Source organism: Passer montanus, unplaced genomic scaffold (assembly GCF_014805655.1).
Source record: "Passer montanus isolate IOZ18808 unplaced genomic scaffold, ASM1480565v1 scaffold19, whole genome shotgun sequence".
NCBI classification, from domain to species: domain Eukaryota; kingdom Metazoa; phylum Chordata; class Aves; order Passeriformes; family Passeridae; genus Passer; species Passer montanus.
The window spans coordinates 3121423-3141118 of NW_024366480.1; the positions used below are offsets into that span (position 1 = coordinate 3121423).

Consider the following 19696-nt stretch of genomic DNA (forward strand, 5'->3'; position numbering starts at 1 on the left):
AGCACAGCTGGTTGTCATTTGAGTAGTTTGCCAGGCTGTTAAAATTATTCTACCAGTTCGTACAGGGAGGGACTGGTGTGCACATGGTAAATGCATTTACTGGATGTCAGTAGGAGGCTAGGATAAATGCAGGTACTTCTAGTAAGCCAGCAAGGTACAGTGAATCATGCATCATCTATTTTGGAAAGGTTAGAATTTGATTATTTTTATAGAATTATAGAATGATTTGGGTTGGGATGAACCTTAAAGATGATCCAGCTCTAGCACCCTACCATTTATTTTTTTCAGAAGTTGTGAATTTACTTATTTTTTAGAATTTAAACACCTATTACTTAGGAAAAAAATATTTCTGTGAAGACAAATGTGACTGGCTTGGGTTTCTATTCACAGAGTTCCTGTTCTTAAAAACCTGATGTTTAAAAAATCTTTCTGTAGAGGAAGAAGGTGAGAAACAAACCTGAAATGATGGCACTGGTGGTGAAGAACACAAAATTAATGGGGACAACTGCTGTTGCTTCATACAGATGCATTGCTTGATTCAAGAACCTGAAAGATAAACATTTTTGTATCTCATTCCCACAGGAGGTTCCTTGCGCTTTAAGTCAGGTTAGGCCACTTCTTGTCAGTTTAACAATAAGTGTGACCATTTCTTACCACAAGAGCAAGTAGCCCTGGACAGCATACACATACTGAATTTCTGGCTTTGACTCTGCAGAGTACAAATGAATAGGTGAAAGCAAGAAGGTTGGCATGGATTCTTCTGGCCATAGGCTTTCAATGGACATATTTTTGAAACATTGCTGGAAAAGTTTTGTCTGCGACAGATAAGGGAGGAATGCTAGGGTATTATTGCTTATGATCTGCATTGGTTGTTGGAAGCAGGGCTGCCTGCAAGCAGCCAGGGACAAGTTGCTCTAATTCAAACAGGTTGTGTAAGGGTACATTGGCATCATGGACATGAACATGTGAGTTCTTGTAGGAACTGCTTCACTTTGCTGAAGTCCACATTGCTGATACTGTTCAATCCAGCTTGGCTGAAACACCTATTTGTATGTTTATGCAATCACACCCAGAAACACTCTGTCCTGCAGGGAAAGTCCAGGAAGGTGGCTTTAAGGTCCTTGGGTTGGAAACTCTCTGCCCTGCTCTTCAGAAAGGCAACATGACCTCTCACCAGAACCATGAGCAAGAGGGTGCAGGACCACAGGAGCATGCACTGCACACAGACCTGCAGGACTGAGACACTGGCCATGGAACATGGAGCAGCTTGCACAATCTGCAAAAAGGCAGAGCAATTACCCCACTTGTACAGAGACCACAGCTATCACCAGTCACCCATAGAGTGATGAATCATGAGCTGATTTCGTGGATGCACCTGCAGATATTCTGTTATGTGAATGGTCATTTCAGAGAGAAAAATCAGGAGTCTGCAGACTATATTCAAGCCTGTAAAAAGAACCACACTTGAGCATTTCACTAGTGCAATATATGTGCACAGTAAAAATCCAAGCTTGGATCTGTTTTAGCCATTAAAATAATTGCGTGGTTATTTTAGCAACTGTTGAACAGTCTCCATGGTGCTTTAAAAATAAAGAAATCCTACATATCCACAGGATAGTCAGGATTTTGAAGTCATTGAAAACACCTCATTATTTTCTCCCATTTGCAACAAACTTGGTCACAGGGACTAAAACAATGATAGCAAAGCTTGGTGTTGGATCCAGGCAATTGTTGCAGCACAGGCTGTTCTCGGCTAATGAATGACAGTCATATAAAATAAGAGAGAAAACAAATAAAATTAAAAATTTAGTCTGACAGCACTGTCCCTGTTAGTAAATGCATCCAAGAGAGTAGAGAGAAAGGGACACAGCCCAGGGAATTAAATGGGTACATTTCACTTCTGCTTTAATTTTGGCCAGCAAAAGAAAGAAAGAAAAAAATGACAAGATGGAGAGGTTAATTCAGCAGCTTCTTATTTACCAAGCTCTTATTTCCTATTGTAAATGCCCGGAGCTGTTCTCCCAGCGAAGACAAGCTGGATGTAAATCACTTTATAATCTGTTACAGGGGAGTTCCTGAGTCAGCCATGGAGAGTCAGTGCATAATAATGCATGGACTTTCTGATTCCACATGGGAATGGTATGTTCTGCCATGAAAAAGCTGGGTTGGCTTTTCCACCGGAAAATAATCATGCGAGTAACTACTCAGGCTCACACTGGAGCAGTCTAGATGAGATTACTGAAGGCTGCTATCAGCACCAGCAGCAGAGGGACAGGCAGAAAGGGAACAGCCTCTGTTCAGCTGCAAGACATATTTTACTGTGCTGCCACCCCCAGCAATCTGCAAAGGCAGCATGAACCAATAACTCCACAGACCAGAGGCCTGCAGGGGAAACTTGAAAGGTACAGTCATGCAGGACAGCAAAATGCAACAAGCAGATTTAACAGAGGCAGGGAGAAAGCTGGGGTAAATTCCCTTCTCCTGCCTGACTAGGGCCATAGAGCTGGGGAACAACATGAAAAATGAGGATAATCATAGTAATTTGATTATTCAGCAATAAAGATTTCTAAAAGTAACCCCCAAATGACTACATAAGCATAAATTTCACTTAGTGTGTTAAGACCTGTGCCAAAACTAGACAAGTAAATTTGGGCAGACCTTGTTGAAGGTGATAATGAGAAGAGGTGGTGTCCATAACAATCAATTATAAACTAAGAAATAAAGTTTAAACAAACAATACAACCAGCTGGAGGCAATTTATGCATCTGTCAAGGCTCTGCCAGAATTTGTTGACTTAATTTGCAACTTGTATCTGGAATCATTATCAGTACCAAATAAAACTGTCAGATAAAACATGTATGAAGGTTAGTAGGTAAGTAGAATCTCACTTACTTGATTTGGAAAGCACAAGAAGTTGCCATTAAAACACTCATGATATAGAAAACGGAGTAAGTGAGCTGCATTTTCCCCTTCACAGAAAGTGCTATCATGCTGGACACAGCCTTTACAGCAATGACAGTCAGTGATGCTGAAAGGGAAGGGAAGAGATTAGCAGGGCAGGACTCAGATCAGCAGGGAATTCAGTGCATCAGTGAGGGAGGACAAGGATCCAGGTCAGAGCCACAGGACTGATCACTTAAAATAAGACTGAGGAAGGACTTGGGCACCTAAACCATGTGTATGATTTGATAAATGCTTGCTGAGCTACTGTGTAAGCTCAGTGGCCTTAGGTACAAGTACGCTTTGTGTTTGGCCTTTAAGTCTTTTTAGCACACTGGACTCCAAGTTGAAGGTGGTAAAACAGCCTCCACATCTTCCACACATACTTTATTTAGATCCACATACTTTATTTAGCAAATTTGGAGCCCATGTTACAGTATTCAGGAGACATGTGAGAGGTCTGGCTATCTGCTCAAAGCAGTTAGGATAGCAGCCTCTTTATAGCAGCCTGCAGTGTCACTGGCAGCCTCAAATAACTCATCATCTTCAGGATTTCTCTTGTGAAACAGGAGCTGGACAAAGCTGACTTCTGGGACCACATCCCAACGCACCTAACTCTCCCCATGCATTATATATATGAAAAGCAGACAAACAACACAGGGGTCTGCAGTTCATTTCAAGAGCCAGGCTCTTGAGACCATTTACTGGATTTATCCCACAGAAAAAGTATTTCAGTAGTGTATTGTCAATCCATTTAATCACTATCCTTGTATCACCACAAACAAATTTCAGACATCAGGCAATGGTTTTTATACGTGTCACCAGTTTAGAGAGGTTTTGCAAGAGAATTCTTTCAGAAAAGAGAGGGGCAGAGAGTTTAGCTAAGAGTTACTTTTGATTTCCTTTTGGAGCTCTTGGTTTGTGGAAGCTAACCCAAGAAGTCTGTGATTACTGCAAATGAATGTAACAAATTCATAAATCTCTAAAAAATTCAAGAGTCAGGCTGCAGAGATGACCTTTGAAGAAAGGTAATTAACTGTCAGGAGCGCCATCCCCCAGCTGAGATCCAGTTCCACCCTCGTGCGGAGCTGAGGAGTGTTGGATTTCAGTGGTCTGATTCATCCTCCTGTAACATTCAGATTGGCAAGGAGACCTGTGCTGTGCAGAAGGTTCAGGCCAAAGGTTGGGAGAAAAGGAGGGGGAAGAAGAATGAATGCAGGTTTGTGGGTTTGATTGCAAGCATTTTTCTTATAGAAAGTCCAAAAGTTCAGGGGGAGTTTAAGAGTTGCATACATCCTGTGATGATCCTGTTCATCACCACAAAATTCACTGTTTTCATGACAACCTTTCCCCCCAGCACTTCACTTCTTTCTCTGAAATGGAAACAGGTGAAGTGCTTTAACAAACACAGCTGTAAAACTGAGCAGAGGTCAAACACTGGCCTGCAGTGGTGCAAATGCTATGATAGAAAGTCAAAAATACACTCAAGCCCCAACAAGACATCAACATAAAACTGAGATTTGCACTCTAACGTGGGGAAGTTACTATTTTAAAAGAACACTTGCAGGTAAAAATTAGTATTTTGAATTGTCATGCTAAGGGTAAAGATTGCTAATTTTTTTTTTTTTTTCTGATGAAAGGGCAGTTTCCAGGCCTTAAAATTTTAACAAGGCAGAAATGAAAGCACCAGGGTGTTTGGTTGGTTGGTTGGTTGGTTTATATTCTTTGAGAAGTGAAATTACCTTTTCATTAAAGTAACTCCAAAACAAGTTTCAAACCCAGGAGTTGTTTTCTCTGTCAGAATGACCTCCCATCAAAGTAGTGTGACAAATTATGTCACTTTCCAGCTGTCAGGACAGAAACCTCTGAAATCCCACTATAATCTGAAATGTTTCCTCCAAACTTATGGTAACTGAGTATATACACGAGGTAAGATAATTCTCACCAAATGAATCTGCAAAGTTGTACTAAGCAAAACTTCATCAGATTTTGTGATCACCTCTGTATTTTCTTGATGGTGAAAGTAGCTTGCATATGCAGTGAAACACAAGGCAGCCCTCTCTGAAAATAAACCTTTCCACCTTTAATTTACATCTGTATGAACACTCCAGCAGGACTCTACCACCTTCCATGAGCACTCTTCTATGAGCACCCTTCAGCAGGCGGGGCCTTGCAAGGGCAGTGCCTGTGTCACACAGCTGGGAGCAAAGTCAGGGACAATTTTTCAGCTTCTCCATCACTTCACTCAGCAAAAAGGTCAGAGACCAACCAGAGTGCTCCACGTGTGGATTTGTGGGGACTGCCAGGCTCCAGGACAGCTGCAGGAACCAGAGTCAGATGCAGTTCTGAGTTTCATGCTCTAGGGAAATGTCAGTATTTCAGAAGGTCCCGTGAACCAGGATTTGCTTGTTTGTGTCTTTTCTAACAGAGCAGAAACAATGACACATTTTTCCTCAGGTTGCATAAGCTCACACCAACCTCAGCAGCCCCCAGCTGAAGATGTATTTTTGGCTGATTGCAGCCAGAGCAGCAGACTGCAGTCACTGCCTGCCCCGCTGCAGGTTTGCAGCGCCGCTGCCGTCCTGCACTCCACGGGTCCCTGTGCCACCAGGGCTGGCAGGACACGGGGCAGAGGCATCTGGGCCAGCCACACCACCTGCCCAGCATCCCAGGGCTGCCCACACCACCTTCCCAGCATCCCAGAGCTGCCCACACCACCTGCCCAGCCATCCCAGGGCTCCCTCGGGGCAGTGTCACGGTGCGCCTGCCCACAACTGCAGCAGTGATGTGGAGGAACACATCTGGAAATCTTCAGGCTTCCAGTTATGCAGGAGGAGGACCTGGACCCGGCCCAGGACTGGCTGGACCTTCACTCAGGAGTGCACAGTGCTCCACACTTCTCATGGCTGTGCTGGAAGCTGCAGAGCAGCTCAGGAGAGCTTTGCCAAAGCTCCAAGGCCCTGTGCTAGGATCTGGGGGATAGCCACACTCACAATTCCCTCCTCCAAACCAAGAGCAGTTAGACCTAAGGCTCTGGGGGCTCTTCCATCTTTGCCTCATGCAGGGAGCATGGAAATCCTGCAATGCTTCTGCAGACCTACAGATCCTAATACTCCTAGGGCTGGGAAACCTACATAGGAAGACTGTCCCCAAAAAGTTGCTCTGTTTCCCAGCTGTACCACTCAGGAGGTTTATTATTCACCCTGAAGGAAGGGGGTTAATAAAAATCTGTGAGGGTTTTTACATTCAGTTAAATCCAGTTTTGTACCTGGCAAATTTTAGTAAAATTCTATTTTATCAAAAACCCTCATGGTCATCTCCATTAGAAATGTAGACTGATACATGCAGCCACTGAAATTGCAGAAAAAAATAACCTTTGACTTCAATGGCACCTTTCACTTCAACCAAAGACTTGTGTCCCATGAGGGATTCACAGAGAAATGACAAGACAAGGACAGGAGAATTTGTCACATGGGGTGTGAAAATTCTTGATATAACCCTACAAGAATAGGAGCTTTAGAGATGAACTCCTGACATTTCTCAAAATGGATTCAAGTTTAACTTTATTGAAAGATGCTGATAAAATTATCTCCCCTACTTTCCCTGGTTATTGATTGTGGTGACAATGACAGCAAACAAACTGCAGTGGCCCACTGAGTTCTTGTTCTTCTTCAGGAAAGGTGGTAAAATATGAAATGTTGCATATGCAAATAGTCATAGATAATTTAAAGTTGTTGTACAGTCTCAGCACATCACTGCATTTGTTTAGAGTTATTGCAAGGTCTTCAGCTTCTCTGTTTTAGAGAACTGATTTTCACTGCCTGCTCTCCAAAACAACGTTTTGAATAGTCCACTTTCCCAGGATCAAAACCTAAAGTGTTATTTAAACAAGTTTCAGAATACCATTGCACATAGCATATTAATTTGAGGATATCTGTAATAAGAAGTGGTCACAACAAGAAGAAACTATGTTTAATAATCAGCTTTACTTTTCAAAAAGAGACCCCAGTAAAAATCATGTGAAATGTTTCAATGATTCTTCTGCAGCACACTGCTTTGAAATGTCTCTAATCTAAACTGTCTGGAGAGATGGAGTGACAAGGAATTATCAAGTAACAGACAGGAACATTAAAGTGAATAATGTGTTCTTACCCAGTAGAGCTACCATCATTAACAAAACCATGATGTGTTTCACAGCCTTTCTTTTGTAAAAATAGAGGAGAATGCAGAATATTAGAATTTCTAAAATCTGAAAATAAAAGAAAAGAAAGTTAGAGCTGTGAAACTATGTAATAAATGCTTCATGTAAAGTCTCACACTCATTTTTGCTGCTCTATATGTTCAAAGCAAAGAATGGCTTTATAAAATGACTTCTGCTAAAAAATAACCATTGACAGTTGACTGAGCTATCAAACAACTGTTGTAATTTATCTTTCCTGTTATAGCAAAAGTTAAACTTTGAGCATTTTTTGTACCTTCAGTTTTTGTTTTTTACTTCTATCTATATTTTGTCACTTTGACAAAATACTGTAATATTGAGAATACTTTTTTTAATGTGAGAGCAAAGTTACCAATATTTATCAGTAAATAATAATATTTACAGAAACTCTGTCTATAATTCCTATGGAGTAAAGTACTTAGCTAAAGAAATAGCAATCTCTCCTTCTAGCTATAGTATTCCACTCACTCTTTGTGATGCACAAGCTTATTTTTGTTACCCTCTTTGCCTTTCCTACTAAAAACTCCCCTCAAGACTTTGTCAAAATTTTCTGCCATACATCATAAGGAGGAAAGCATTTATTTCATGTGGTAGTTCTCAAATCACAGGTACCTGACAGGACCTTACCTTGAAAAGTTGAATGACACATTAGCAGACCACACTATTGGACATGTTGGGATGCTGAAGCAGCTCCACCTACACCATGCGTGGTCCAGTTTTGCTCCTTCAGTAAGGACATGTGAGAGCTAAATGACGGTTCAATTTGTTGACTTCCTGTTCTTATGGCTCTGCAGATTCCCTCAGTGCCTCCTGCACGGGTAGCAAGGGTATTTTGCCACCTACACAAAGGGGTTGCCCAAATATCCCTCTATGCCTAAAGACAAGAGCCAGTGCAAGGGCCATGAAGCTTCTGTGAAGCCCAGAAAACTTGTGAAAGCAGGAGAGATGCACCTCTGCACTAAGGGGTGCTCAGAAGCCTGGTAGCCTTAGAGACAGCATGAAGATGGACAAGTTCATTTGTGCATGTCAGAAAGTAATCAAATGGGGGAAATAAGACAGAAAATTAGATTGTCATCACTACTGAATCTCATTATTGTTATTTTTTGCCAACAAAGCAAATCATAGAAACACTTGTTAATCTCCTTGATTTTGTCACCAGCGTACTATTTTATGTTTTATAATGCCACTTCACTCTTAAACCAACAGCCACCATAAGGCAGCAGTAGACTCAAAAGTACCTGAGTGTTGTGCTGCTGAAATTTCCAAAGAGGCAACTGAAGAGTTACCAGTGATGGTTATATAACGTGAGTAGCCCATTTCTCATTTTGGAGAGTGATTGCAGCAGGAAAGCTGTCAGCTCTGCCCAGTTACTAAAATTCCCTTCCACACTTATACTCTCCCCAATTCAGCACTGTTTAAAAATATTAACAGAAGATGATTATACTTTAATTCAATTTTTAGTTATTTTCATGTGGATCCTTTGCTCTCAAAGACAACCAAGAGACATTTGCATTTCAAAACATGAAGAACACAAATCTGGATTTTATATCACCTTTCTTTAAAAAATGTCAAATATTTATCACAAGATTAGAAATACCAAAACAACAAAGTTGAGGGGGAGAGGGTGTTTGCTTGGTGTTTGTTTGTTTGTTTTTCAAATGTGTTGAATAGAATAAAGCATTTGGCTGTGAGTTAATTAAAAACAAAACCAAAACCAAAACCCATTCCTGGATTACCAGGCTAATCCTAATTGAATAATCTTTGCAATCTCTTGTGAAGTGCTGGTCTCATCTTCCTCCAGATTGATGTCCCTCCCCACCAGGCTTGCATCCAGAGATGAAAACTTGGCGACCAGCTGGAAGAAAAGAGGCTTTTGCCTCAGTCTCACAGTAAGTAACTTGGCCAGTCTCTCCAGCTTTATTCAACTGTGCAACACTGGGTAAGTCTAAATCAGGAACCAAGGCACAAGAAATGTCAAGATCTACAGACAGGTGAGTTCATCTTGGCCTCCCTGTTGAAAATTATGACAGGGTTTTGAAGGGACTTGAGAAGAGAAATAAAGGTGGCAGCTTTGCTTTTTGTGCTGCTGCCAAACACGTCTTAGGGCCAGAGGGGAATATCACATTATCAGGCTGCAGCTACAACAGCCACCAGGCTGTTCTGACAGGGAACAATTGGTAATAGAACAGAAGAAACCTGTGCTAAGTAAATTTTCCCCACTCAGAAAGGTACCCATGTTAAGAAAGGAGCGCCAGAGATGTCCTAGGTATCCTCTTCCATGACACAGCAGTCCATGGGATGGTGTGACTGGGACTGGGCCATGGCACCAGGTAACAGCACTGTGACCTCTGCTTCCCTCACCAGTGCCAACCTGAGCACCAGCCACTCTTCCAGGCCTTTGGTGTGGTTACCAGAGGTCATAGAGAAACCCATGAGACAGCCCTACTGCAGGAAGCTACACCTACACTGATTCATTTTATATCCTCCAGGCAATCACAGCAGGGGAAGAACCATCACCTGCCTGTCACTGAGATTTCAAACTATGCAATAACGATCATGCAAAAACAAGTCAAGGGACAGTCACTGGCTCAGGCTGTTCTATCACAGCAGCTCTGTCATTCCACTCCCTCTTCTACCTCAGTCCAACCTGAGTGGCAGGTAGTGCCAAGCAGCACCAGCTTTGACTGAACCAGGTCATCACAGCTGGCTCTGTCCATCAGCCTTCTGTTGGCCCTCATCATTTCGTCATCTCTTCTCTTGCTAAAGCTACAGTAAAGCTCCACTGTCCTCTCCCCCTGCTTAAAAGCACACCAACCCACCAAGAAGACACATCTGAAAGGAAACAGCCAAGCAAAATGATAGAAAGGACACTGGAGATCCTGATGGCAGCTCTGGAAGGGGTGCACAGGTCTGTGTGTGTCATCACCCCCACCTCCTGGGGAAACACCAGAGCAGCCATGGTGCAGGACCAGAGATGGCAGTCCTGTGGCCAAACCTAGGGAGATAAATGATGTTTGCTTTCCAGGGCTGCTGTTAAAGTTTACTCAGCTCTGTCAAGTCTCACATACTAAGACGGAAATCCAAACAATTGGTTCTCAGTGCTGCCCAGCAGCCTGTGGTTCTCTGCCCCTTGGTGACCCACCTACAGGTCATCTTTAATCAGAGGACAAGGGACAGTCTGTGACAATTAAGTGACACTGCAAGCAGAGTCCATGGCTCCTAACAGGGCCTCACACAGCTGGGGTGCCCCAGCTGCTGCCTAAAATTTTCTTCTAAGAACCACCCAGAACAGTCCTTGGTCTTAGTCATCACTGATAGCTGTGGTAATGTTAAACATGAAGTCCAGGAATGGGAAGGGCATAGATTATATCAGCTTCACATACTCTGTTTAGAGGAAATGAAGGAACTTTACCTGCTTACAATCATCTTTGCTATTACAACAAATCTCTACTGAGGTCTCCTCAAGCCCACATATCAGCAATATTTTTTAATAATCAAGTTTTCCATGATTCTAAGCTCTACCAGAAGGCACCAAAACAAAATACCACATTGGCTGCCTCAAATGCTTTTCTGGCATATACAGGATGGTCTTCTAGACACTTCAAAAGAAAAGCAGAAGTGTTTTGAACCTGATTTTGCAGAGATTAAATATTAACAACCCAATTCTTACTATGCTTCTGTTTAGGGAAACCTAAGAGCTTCATCTATGATTTATGTCTTCTGTAGAGATTCCAAGTGCACATAAGGAAAAGAGAAAAAAACAAGCTAGGGTAGTCATTCTTGCTCAGACATAATTCTACTACTGCAGAGTCTCAAAAGGTGACTCAAAGTTGTCTTGTGGGAATTAGAGGCTCCTTCTCCAGAATATACCAGTGGAGTGCCACATGGGAATGGTTTACCACCCGCAGAGAACATTTTGTACCATTGGACCTTTGTACCATTGGACCACACGTTGGGCCACTTTTAGAAAGATCATTGGACTGTGTTATACTTCTGTACTGTCTCCTCATTATATATTTATTCTGGAAATTCTGCAGCTTCTGCTGCGCTTTTTTATATCTCAACAGCCAACCTGTGTAGGCATTTTATAACCAATTTTGAAGAGCTTGTTGCCTGCCCAAAGAGAATGTTTACAGCAGGGTTTGTTTGATCTTCCAGGAGCATACCAGGGTAATCTGGCTGATATCTCAGTCTCTTGTGGAGCCTTTTGCTCGTCCCCTTTCTTTGGTCAGAGGAAGCTCAACACAGATGAGCCCACGGAACAGGAGTAACACATAAAGTTTGATATATTTTTGAGTCAAGATTTGCTATGTATTTGCTCCATCCTTCCCTACCTATGCTATACATGCAGAATGAGATGCTGGCTGAGATAGGGAAAAGAAATAGGAGAAACAAAGTTCAGAGGTTACCTTCTACCTCCTCACAATGACTCCTAAGAAGAATACAGCACACTCTTCCTATACATTCAATTGTATTCTTGAAAACTTTTTCTGAAATTAAGTCAAAAAAGTCCTCAGGTGGAGAAAAGCCCTTTTCCAGGAACCTGTTGTTTTCAAGAAAATGTGAATGGTATATCACACAGAAATTTCTCGTGTCACTGAGTGCAGATAGGAAGTTTTCTCTCTCCACCATTTCTACACAAATGGGTGAATCTACAATTTAAAATCAGTGTCTAAAATGTCAGGCTACTTTATCATCTGTAAGTGGAACTGCATGGTAGAGGGTGATATTCGGTAGAAAAGAAAGAGCATTGATATCCCTATTTTGAACTCCCTCCTCTTACTTTGCTGATTGCATGGACTTCTTGAAGCTCTTGTAGATGCTGAAGCTATCCTTACTGGGTACCCCAAAACTCTTGGGTATTGCCTTCAAAAGCCTCTCTACTGCCTAATTAAAAGTACATGTTGTTGAGTTATACAACAAATACAATTTTTTCCCCTGAGCATATTTCAGGATCTTTTAAGGGGCACAAAAAATTGGAAGAGAGTGCAAATACAATTTTTTCCCCTGAGCTGAATCAGCATATTTCAGGATCTTTTAAGGGGCACAAAAAATTGAAAGAGAGTTTCAAATGCACGGCAAATTGAAAGAGAGGATCACCATGTTTTATGGTAGCATGTAAGTTGTGTTTAATCAGGAGTTAGTGGATAGTTAGATGCATGTAAAATCTGGAAGTTGGCTAAAAGATTAAGGTCCTTAAACTGCCTACTCAGTGGCTTTCTAACTGAGATTCCTACTAAGAAAAGCTTGGGCACTAAGAATCTAACTTGAGTGAGTCCCTATTTTGGGAAATAGTAACTGCTTCTGAAGCTCCTATATTGCATCTTTTACATTCAGCTGGAGGAAAACATTTTCAGCTTTCTAGAGGAAAAGAGGGACAGAAATCCATCCTACTCACTCTGATCTTGTTCCTGATGTTAATGAAATACATTAAAGAAGATGTATGGTGTTTGAAGTTTGTATAATGATACTTTAATCAAAATGGTATTTTTGTACTTGAATTCTATCTCAGGTTCAGATTAATCTAAGTGGCAGTGAAGTAGGCCACCCCTTCACATCTCAGCTCCATACAAAGCTCCTTTCAGCCAGGCTTAACAACATGAGAATAAAACAGAGTGATATGAAAGACAAAAAGCACTAGGAACATAGATAGCCTGATTTTTAAAAGCACAATTCCATCACATTCCAGAAAAGCCCTGAAACTTAGATGTACAGGCAGACAAGGTGGCATGAACACATATATAGGAAATTTAAACAGTACCAATATTTAAGTTTTCCCTCAAGTTCCCCAAATACCAAAATCTTTCCACTCTTCTTAATCCTGCACAATTATGACTTTCCCCTGACATGTAGTTAAAAATAATCTTTTGTTGCCTCATATTTTCAGTTTGGATTCAGTAGGATGATGAGGGACTTTCTGTCCTTTGAAAACCACACAATTTATCTTCAGGAGCAGTTTTTCTACCACTAATTCATAATGCTATAAAAAGCTCAGTAAGCCCAGTTTTTCTGATTAAGGGAATAGTATGAACCAGATACTCACTGAATATACCAAAAAAGGCCAGCTCACTAAGTAATTCTGCACTTGTCTTGCTGTGAGTTCTTGAGGTACATTTGGAGTGAATGTAACCAACAAGGATATTCCTGTTATTGTCAGTGCTCCTCCTTTAAAGAAAAGGACAGGTTACTTTGGCAATACAGTATTTGGTAATCATGGTTATACTTGACATCCATCTATTTCTAGAAGAAAATTTAAGTCCGTTTAAACAGATCTATACTTAGGCAATTGGATTGTCTTGCATTTGTGGTCTTATCTAGTCTGATTTTTATTAAAGACTCAAAGAATTTTGGAAATGTGAAAAAAAGTTGTCAGTAAAGCCATGCAAATTAGGGTTCCAACTCAACAATGCATTTTCAAATACTGTCAACTCTAAACCCAAGTGTATGACAAAGGAGAATTAATCCTTTGTATTTCTCCCAGGCACAAAGATCATCACACAAACTTAGCCTAAACTGAAAGGACAAGTTTCCTACTAGTGCAGTCAGTTAGATCATTAACCAGTGCAAATAAACATGACTGTCCCAAAGGCAGTGTGGCCACAGAGATCTGCCCCAGCCATCAGCCTGCCCTGGAAGCATCAGATGCAGCACACATGTGCCAGTCAGTGCTCAAGTGAAGCTGTCATAGGGCCAACATTCTGGCTGCTCCCTGTTGTATTTGCAGATCTATGAACTGTTTCATAAAAGGATGATTTGCAATAGACTGTTCAGCCACTAGGCTGCCAGGGCCCCTTTTCGAGGTCGAACTTGCATTATTATGCTTTTAATAAAAATCTGCAAGTTCTGCATTGTGGACATCTGCCTGTGACAAACACAGATGTTCATTGAAGTATCAAGATAGAAGTGAGATGATCCTAAGATCATAAACTGTATTGGATTAAGGAAGATATTAGCTAATCAATTTTTCTTCAAGTAATCTTTAAAATTCTTGGTAAACCTATAAATCGGTGTGGAATGCAAGGCTCAGGAATACAAAACAAAGCACATCCGGAGGGCTTTGTTGGCACTGCTATCTCAAACAGCTCCCTTGGAAAAGCAGAACTGTGTTATATTTATGTTCTTGCAAAACCATCACCATATTTCCCATCATACAGCTCATTCTTATGGAATGTAGCAACATTGTTAAATCCATCTTGCAAAGTCAAACTCACAGAAATAAAATAAATCAGCTGAACGCTAGTTAAAGCAACACACAGTGTTTAAGGCCATAAGGGAAACATGATCAGTGAAGGAAGGGGGGGTTTTGAATTTAGCAGCTGAGCTGGCAAACTTGGATTCCAAACCTAAATAAATCGTATATAGTATTCCTGGAACGATGCTGAACAGATCTCTCCAACACATTCATGAGAACAGCTGTCCTCACTACAGTTTGGACAATCAAGCCTAGATGTTAGGAGCCCACAGAAATATCAGGTGCCCTGCATCAGGTGCACTGTCCCAGCTGAGATGGCTTGGTGTAAAGCCCAAACCCTGAAATCTGCTTTTCTCTATTTCTGTATTCAAGGTGGGCAGTTTTGATATGCAAAAAAATCTTGGACACAGATAAAAAGTTGACAGGCTTTTACAGTGAAGACCACATTTCCCAACTGAACACTTGACAATATGATTATTTGTTTTTTGAAGTGATAAAACTACAACCAAAGGGAAGTTATCACTTTAAATTGAGCTTGACTTTTTGTGCAGTAGCTATGCAGTAAGAAAAAAAATTCTTATATCCGTATAAGTAACTCAGTAACTTCCCTGATTTTATTAATTCTGTGTTGTACTCATAAAGATAATACTAAAGACAACCTCAGAGGCAAAAATAGAAAATGAAAATAAATATGAGCAATAAGGGCACATAAGGAATGAGTTATGGTGTAAGACCTGAGGATTTGGGAATACAGTCTTTTCCTCATGCATTGAAGATTTTGTCTCTTTTTATCACTTTTTCCCAATTTTGAAAGTATCTGCCTTGAAACACTTGCTTGGGAAAGTGGGAGTGTGAAGGTGGAGGGCTGCGTGAGAGTTACAGCTTGCTAAGCATATGGCAGCACACATGTCTAAATTAGCAAATGCTTACTTACCCAATATATCAGCAGTCCTCATGGTCTTCTTTAGGAAAAAGACAGAAATAAATGCACTACCTAGAATAGATATATAAAGACCTTTATATATACACATATATTTGTTAGAATATCAAGTGCTACAGCAAAAACGTGCCCTGGGACAAGTTTAAATATACCTTATGGGTGGTGTTGTTGCACCATACCAAAGATATAAACAGCCAGCAGTCCATTTGTGCAAGCCACCAAAACTCAGTTTCTGTAAGATTTCAGATGTATCCAGCAGTGGTTAAGTGGTTGAAAAGATGCAATGCCCCTCTTATCTCCCATGCAGGGACACTGCTTAAACTGCTCTGATTCAGTCATGTGTGGAAATGTCAGGAAAACTGGGCACTGATCAACCTTGCTGTTTCACTGCCCATTTGGCTACCAAGTTACTGTATGGACTTGCCCAAGGCAAATTACATCACAGAACAATAAAATTCTGCTTCTTTATTCTTCAATTTATTAGAGGCTTATAAGCAAAGTAAAAGCAGTACAGCTGAGAAGAAGAAAGTCACTGCAAGAACATAGTATTTAGTATGATCTAAGTGGTCATGAAGTCTGCAGAAAAATAGGAAGAAAACCCACACATGTACGGGAGCACTGTCTGTGGTCTTTCATAGTGACTTACTCTGAGGGAGGAGAAAGCTGGAAGTGAGTCCTAGAAATGATTTCCTGTTTTCTGGGAAGAACTTTTCTCTTGTTCAGCTCTTGCATCTGACCTCTGCCAGCTCAGGATGGGCAGCAGTGGGGAGATGAGCAGCAGCAGTGGGGAGATGAGCAGCAGCAGTGGTTAGGGCAGGTTTTGTGGTTAGCAGCTCAGTGTGGATGTGCTAGAGAGGAAAGAGGGCTTTGAACCTAGGATGGATGAGACTGGAAGACATGGCTCTATTCCAGCACACAACATCTACCTCTAAAAAGAAGAAAAAGAGGCTGGATAAAAGAGGTGAGTAAAGTCCTCTGTGAGAGGTGCATCAGCAGTGTTAGATTCATTCAGGAACCTCAAAGAAAGACTGCTCAGGTGGAGCAGTGAAGGAACACATAGAAATAGTCATGGGATGCTGCTACAAGAGCTCTCTACTTCTTTACAACATGGTTTATTCTTGAAATAATGGTTCAACATTTTTACAACTATCTTTGCCTCTTTATCTCTATTGTTCTCATGGAAAACTTAATTCTTGGTTAGCTTGTAGGTGTACTCTAGAAAAATCTAGAGAAGTTCATACCAAGAGGTAAACAGAGAACTGGAATTCAGCATCTGGCCTCTGCTTTCCAGGCAGTAGAAAATCAGATTGAGCAGAAGTCATAAAATTAAACTGTAGCAAGAGTTATGGGGATCTGTGCAAACATGTAAGCGCAATAAAATGATCTTCAACTGAAAATGCCACATTGAAATTAGGTTGCCTGATTTGGTTTTCTTTATTCAATTTTTCAGTGATGGCATTGCTGGAGTGAAGACACTGATGGTATCCAGGCAACACTGGTAATAGCAGAGCTATGTAGGTTTAGAAAAAAAGGGACAAAAACCGGCAAAGAAGCAGCAGCATCCAAGATAGAGCAGGAATTAATTACTGCTTTGTCTCCCTGCTCTCACAGCTTTTACAAATCCCACCTCAAACCACTCACCTAGATAGTCTCTGTCACAGCAAAGAGCTGCTGCTTAAAGGACTGATACCGAAGTGATTTTTTTTGCTTTTCTTTTTGCTTGTTTGTTTGTTTCTTTGTTTGTTTGTTTTGAGTACTCCATGCCTGGAATCTCTGCCTTCAGCAGAGGTCTAGTAAATGCAGTTCCACTGTTGGCATCCAATTTGGGGTAAGATGAGTTATGCCCAAATGTCAGCTTAGGGGGATCACAACCTCTGAGGCTGGCAGTAGGCACAAGGAGGTGCTGGAATGCAGCCAGACAATGAGACTTGTCCCTCTGCTTTAATAATGCATTCAAATGCAGCAAGCCCTGTCTCCAGAGATAGCTGCTATTGCACCAGAGATCATGAGCTTAACAGAATCTATGTATAATTAATACTCTATGATGTAGAGAATATGTAGAGGAATCTAAAAATAGGAGAGATTTTAAGAACACATAGACCATCTGGGAGTAGAGAAAAAGCTGCAGTAGGAAGGGAGGTACAACACCAAGATGAATGAGACCCAGGAGATACTCTGAACACAAAACACAACTGTCTCTGGGGTAAGCTGCCAGTGCTGCAGTTCCATTCAAGTGAAGAAGAAAAGGAAATGGGGTAAATAAAAGAGAATAAACACAGAACAGTTGCACAGACCTGATGAAATGCTAGAAGACATACATGACTGATCAGAAGCCTCGCAAACTCTGGCTGTTACCTCCAGAATTAAACTTTAAGCAAGTTTTGGTAGCATGGCCAAGAGAACATGATATTTTAATTTTACTTTTGTTAGTTTTCTGGGGTCTAAGCTCCCAGGTTTGATCTTGAGGTAGTCTTCCATGTTCTTCAATTTTCAAGGTGGTTTGAATCAGATTAAAGCAAAACATCCAAGAGCTGATTGCCTTGTTGCAGATGAGTCAGGGAGGAGGAGTATGAAAGGAGCCCTGGGAATGCAGGGAATGCAGGAGCCCTGGGAATGCAGGAGTCCTGGGAGTGGTATTTGCCAGTTTTGCCTTCTGCTGGCTTTGCAGCCTTTTCTGGCTGGTGAGACAAATGTCAGATATCAAAGTGTCCCCCAGGAGCCCAGTGAGACATCCACAGCACTCCCAGCGCTCTGCTCCTCCTCCTTAGCTCCTTTGTGCTCCCACTTACACCCCTGGGTGCCCTCAGTGGCTCAGGACATGAACTCCTCCCAAAGAGGCAGTTTAAGGCACTTTGCCAAAGGGCCAGCACACGCTCTCTGCTCTCCCCTCTGCTGGGTGACCTCCAGACTGATGCTGCTTTGAGCAGGAGGTTGGGTTAGGCACTTCCTGAGGTTCCTTCTAACCTGAGCTCTCCTAGGACTCGTGGACTCTTTGCAGGAGAGTGAGTGAGCATCCAGAGGATGATAACTAGGCCCACCAGATATATGAATATAAACCCTTAGTGTATCCCATATTCAGTTCTTAAATGCAGACCTGCTGAAACTCCCCAGACTCTCCTCTACTTCCCTACCCTCCCTCTGATCACAGGTGAGGTGTCTTGCATCTTCCCACCTCTCCTCCTCTCTACCAGTGATGTTATACCCCCATACTTTCCTCCTAGCTCACTTCCCTTTGATTTCACCCCATCACCACAGTGTAAATTTAATTCCCTACCACTCAGCCCAAATTTTTCCTTTTCCCATGCCAGAGTTCTTTTGCTCTTCCTCCACAGCAAGTGTGCTTCCTCCTCCTCCACCATTATACTGATGTGAGAAGTAAACTATTGAACATTATGTTTCAGTCTGTGAGTGAACAGACTGCAGAACTTGGGTAATTCCTGTGCTAAATAGTATGAATACATCTTTGCAATGTTTTTTTGTTTGCTTTCTTTTTTTAAAAATACATAGTTATAAAGATTGAGATCTGTGTCAAGATGAGGAATAGTTTTCTTCTTGCTGGTTTGGGGTTTTGATGGTTTTTTTTGTTTTGTTTTGGATTTTTGGGGTTTTTTTTGTTTTGTTTTGTTTTGGGGTTTTTTGGTGGATTTTTTGTTTTGTTTTGTTTTGTTTTTTTCTTTTGATTTTGATTGGCTAGCAATAGAATAAAACAATACAGAAACACAGACAAAAAATCATGTCAAAGCTGGCAGTAGCTCAGGAGCAATGAATACATCTTTGATCTTTGCAATGGTTTTTTGTTTGCTCTCTTTTTTTTAAAAAGACATAGTTATAAAGATTGAGATCTGTGTCAAAGTGAGGAATAGTTTGCTTCTTGTTGGTTTGTTTGGGTTTTTTGGTTTTTTTTGTTTTGTTTTTTTGTTTGTTTGTTTTTTCTTTTGGTTTTTGATTGGCTAGCAATAGAATAAAACAATACAGAAACACAGACAAAAAATCATGTCAAAGCTGGCAGTAGCTCAGGAGCAAAACAAGCAATTTATCATTGTTCTGAAGCCTTGCTGGTTTTGAACCACTGTCTCTGGGAATGCAACACATGGACAACACTAGGCCTGGATTATCAGCCTTCAAGTCATCAAGGCGAAGCCTGGTCATCTGAGAAGACTTGTGTACTTTTTGGGTGAATCAGAATAATTTTTTAGCTTTTTCACTAATTATTAAGGTAAAACTTCCAAAAGTAGGCAGAGATGTTACTTCCATTCCCAGTGACAATGGTAGACTGCTAGATGAAGAGAAGGGCTGAAAATCTGTGAGATGATCTGTTAAGCATTGAACATCACAGAACCAGCACATCCTAGGGTAATCCTTGGGTTTGTTTCATGCCTTGATTGCATGCTTATATTAATACCCA

At 41.2% G+C, this 19696-nt stretch overlaps 1 protein-coding gene across 1 annotated transcript in view; it reads right to left on the minus strand.

Moving 5' to 3' along the window:
• The window catches only part of NIPAL2 (NIPA like domain containing 2), a 49953-nt gene that overhangs the window by 3255 nt on the left and 27002 nt on the right, over positions 1–19696 (minus strand). Inside the window, 5 exon segments of the mRNA XM_039706259.1 lie at positions 458–546; positions 2893–3028; positions 7093–7189; positions 13203–13324; positions 15286–15345. Coding sequence (XP_039562193.1) covers positions 458–546; positions 2893–3028; positions 7093–7189; positions 13203–13324; positions 15286–15345 — 504 coding nt within the window.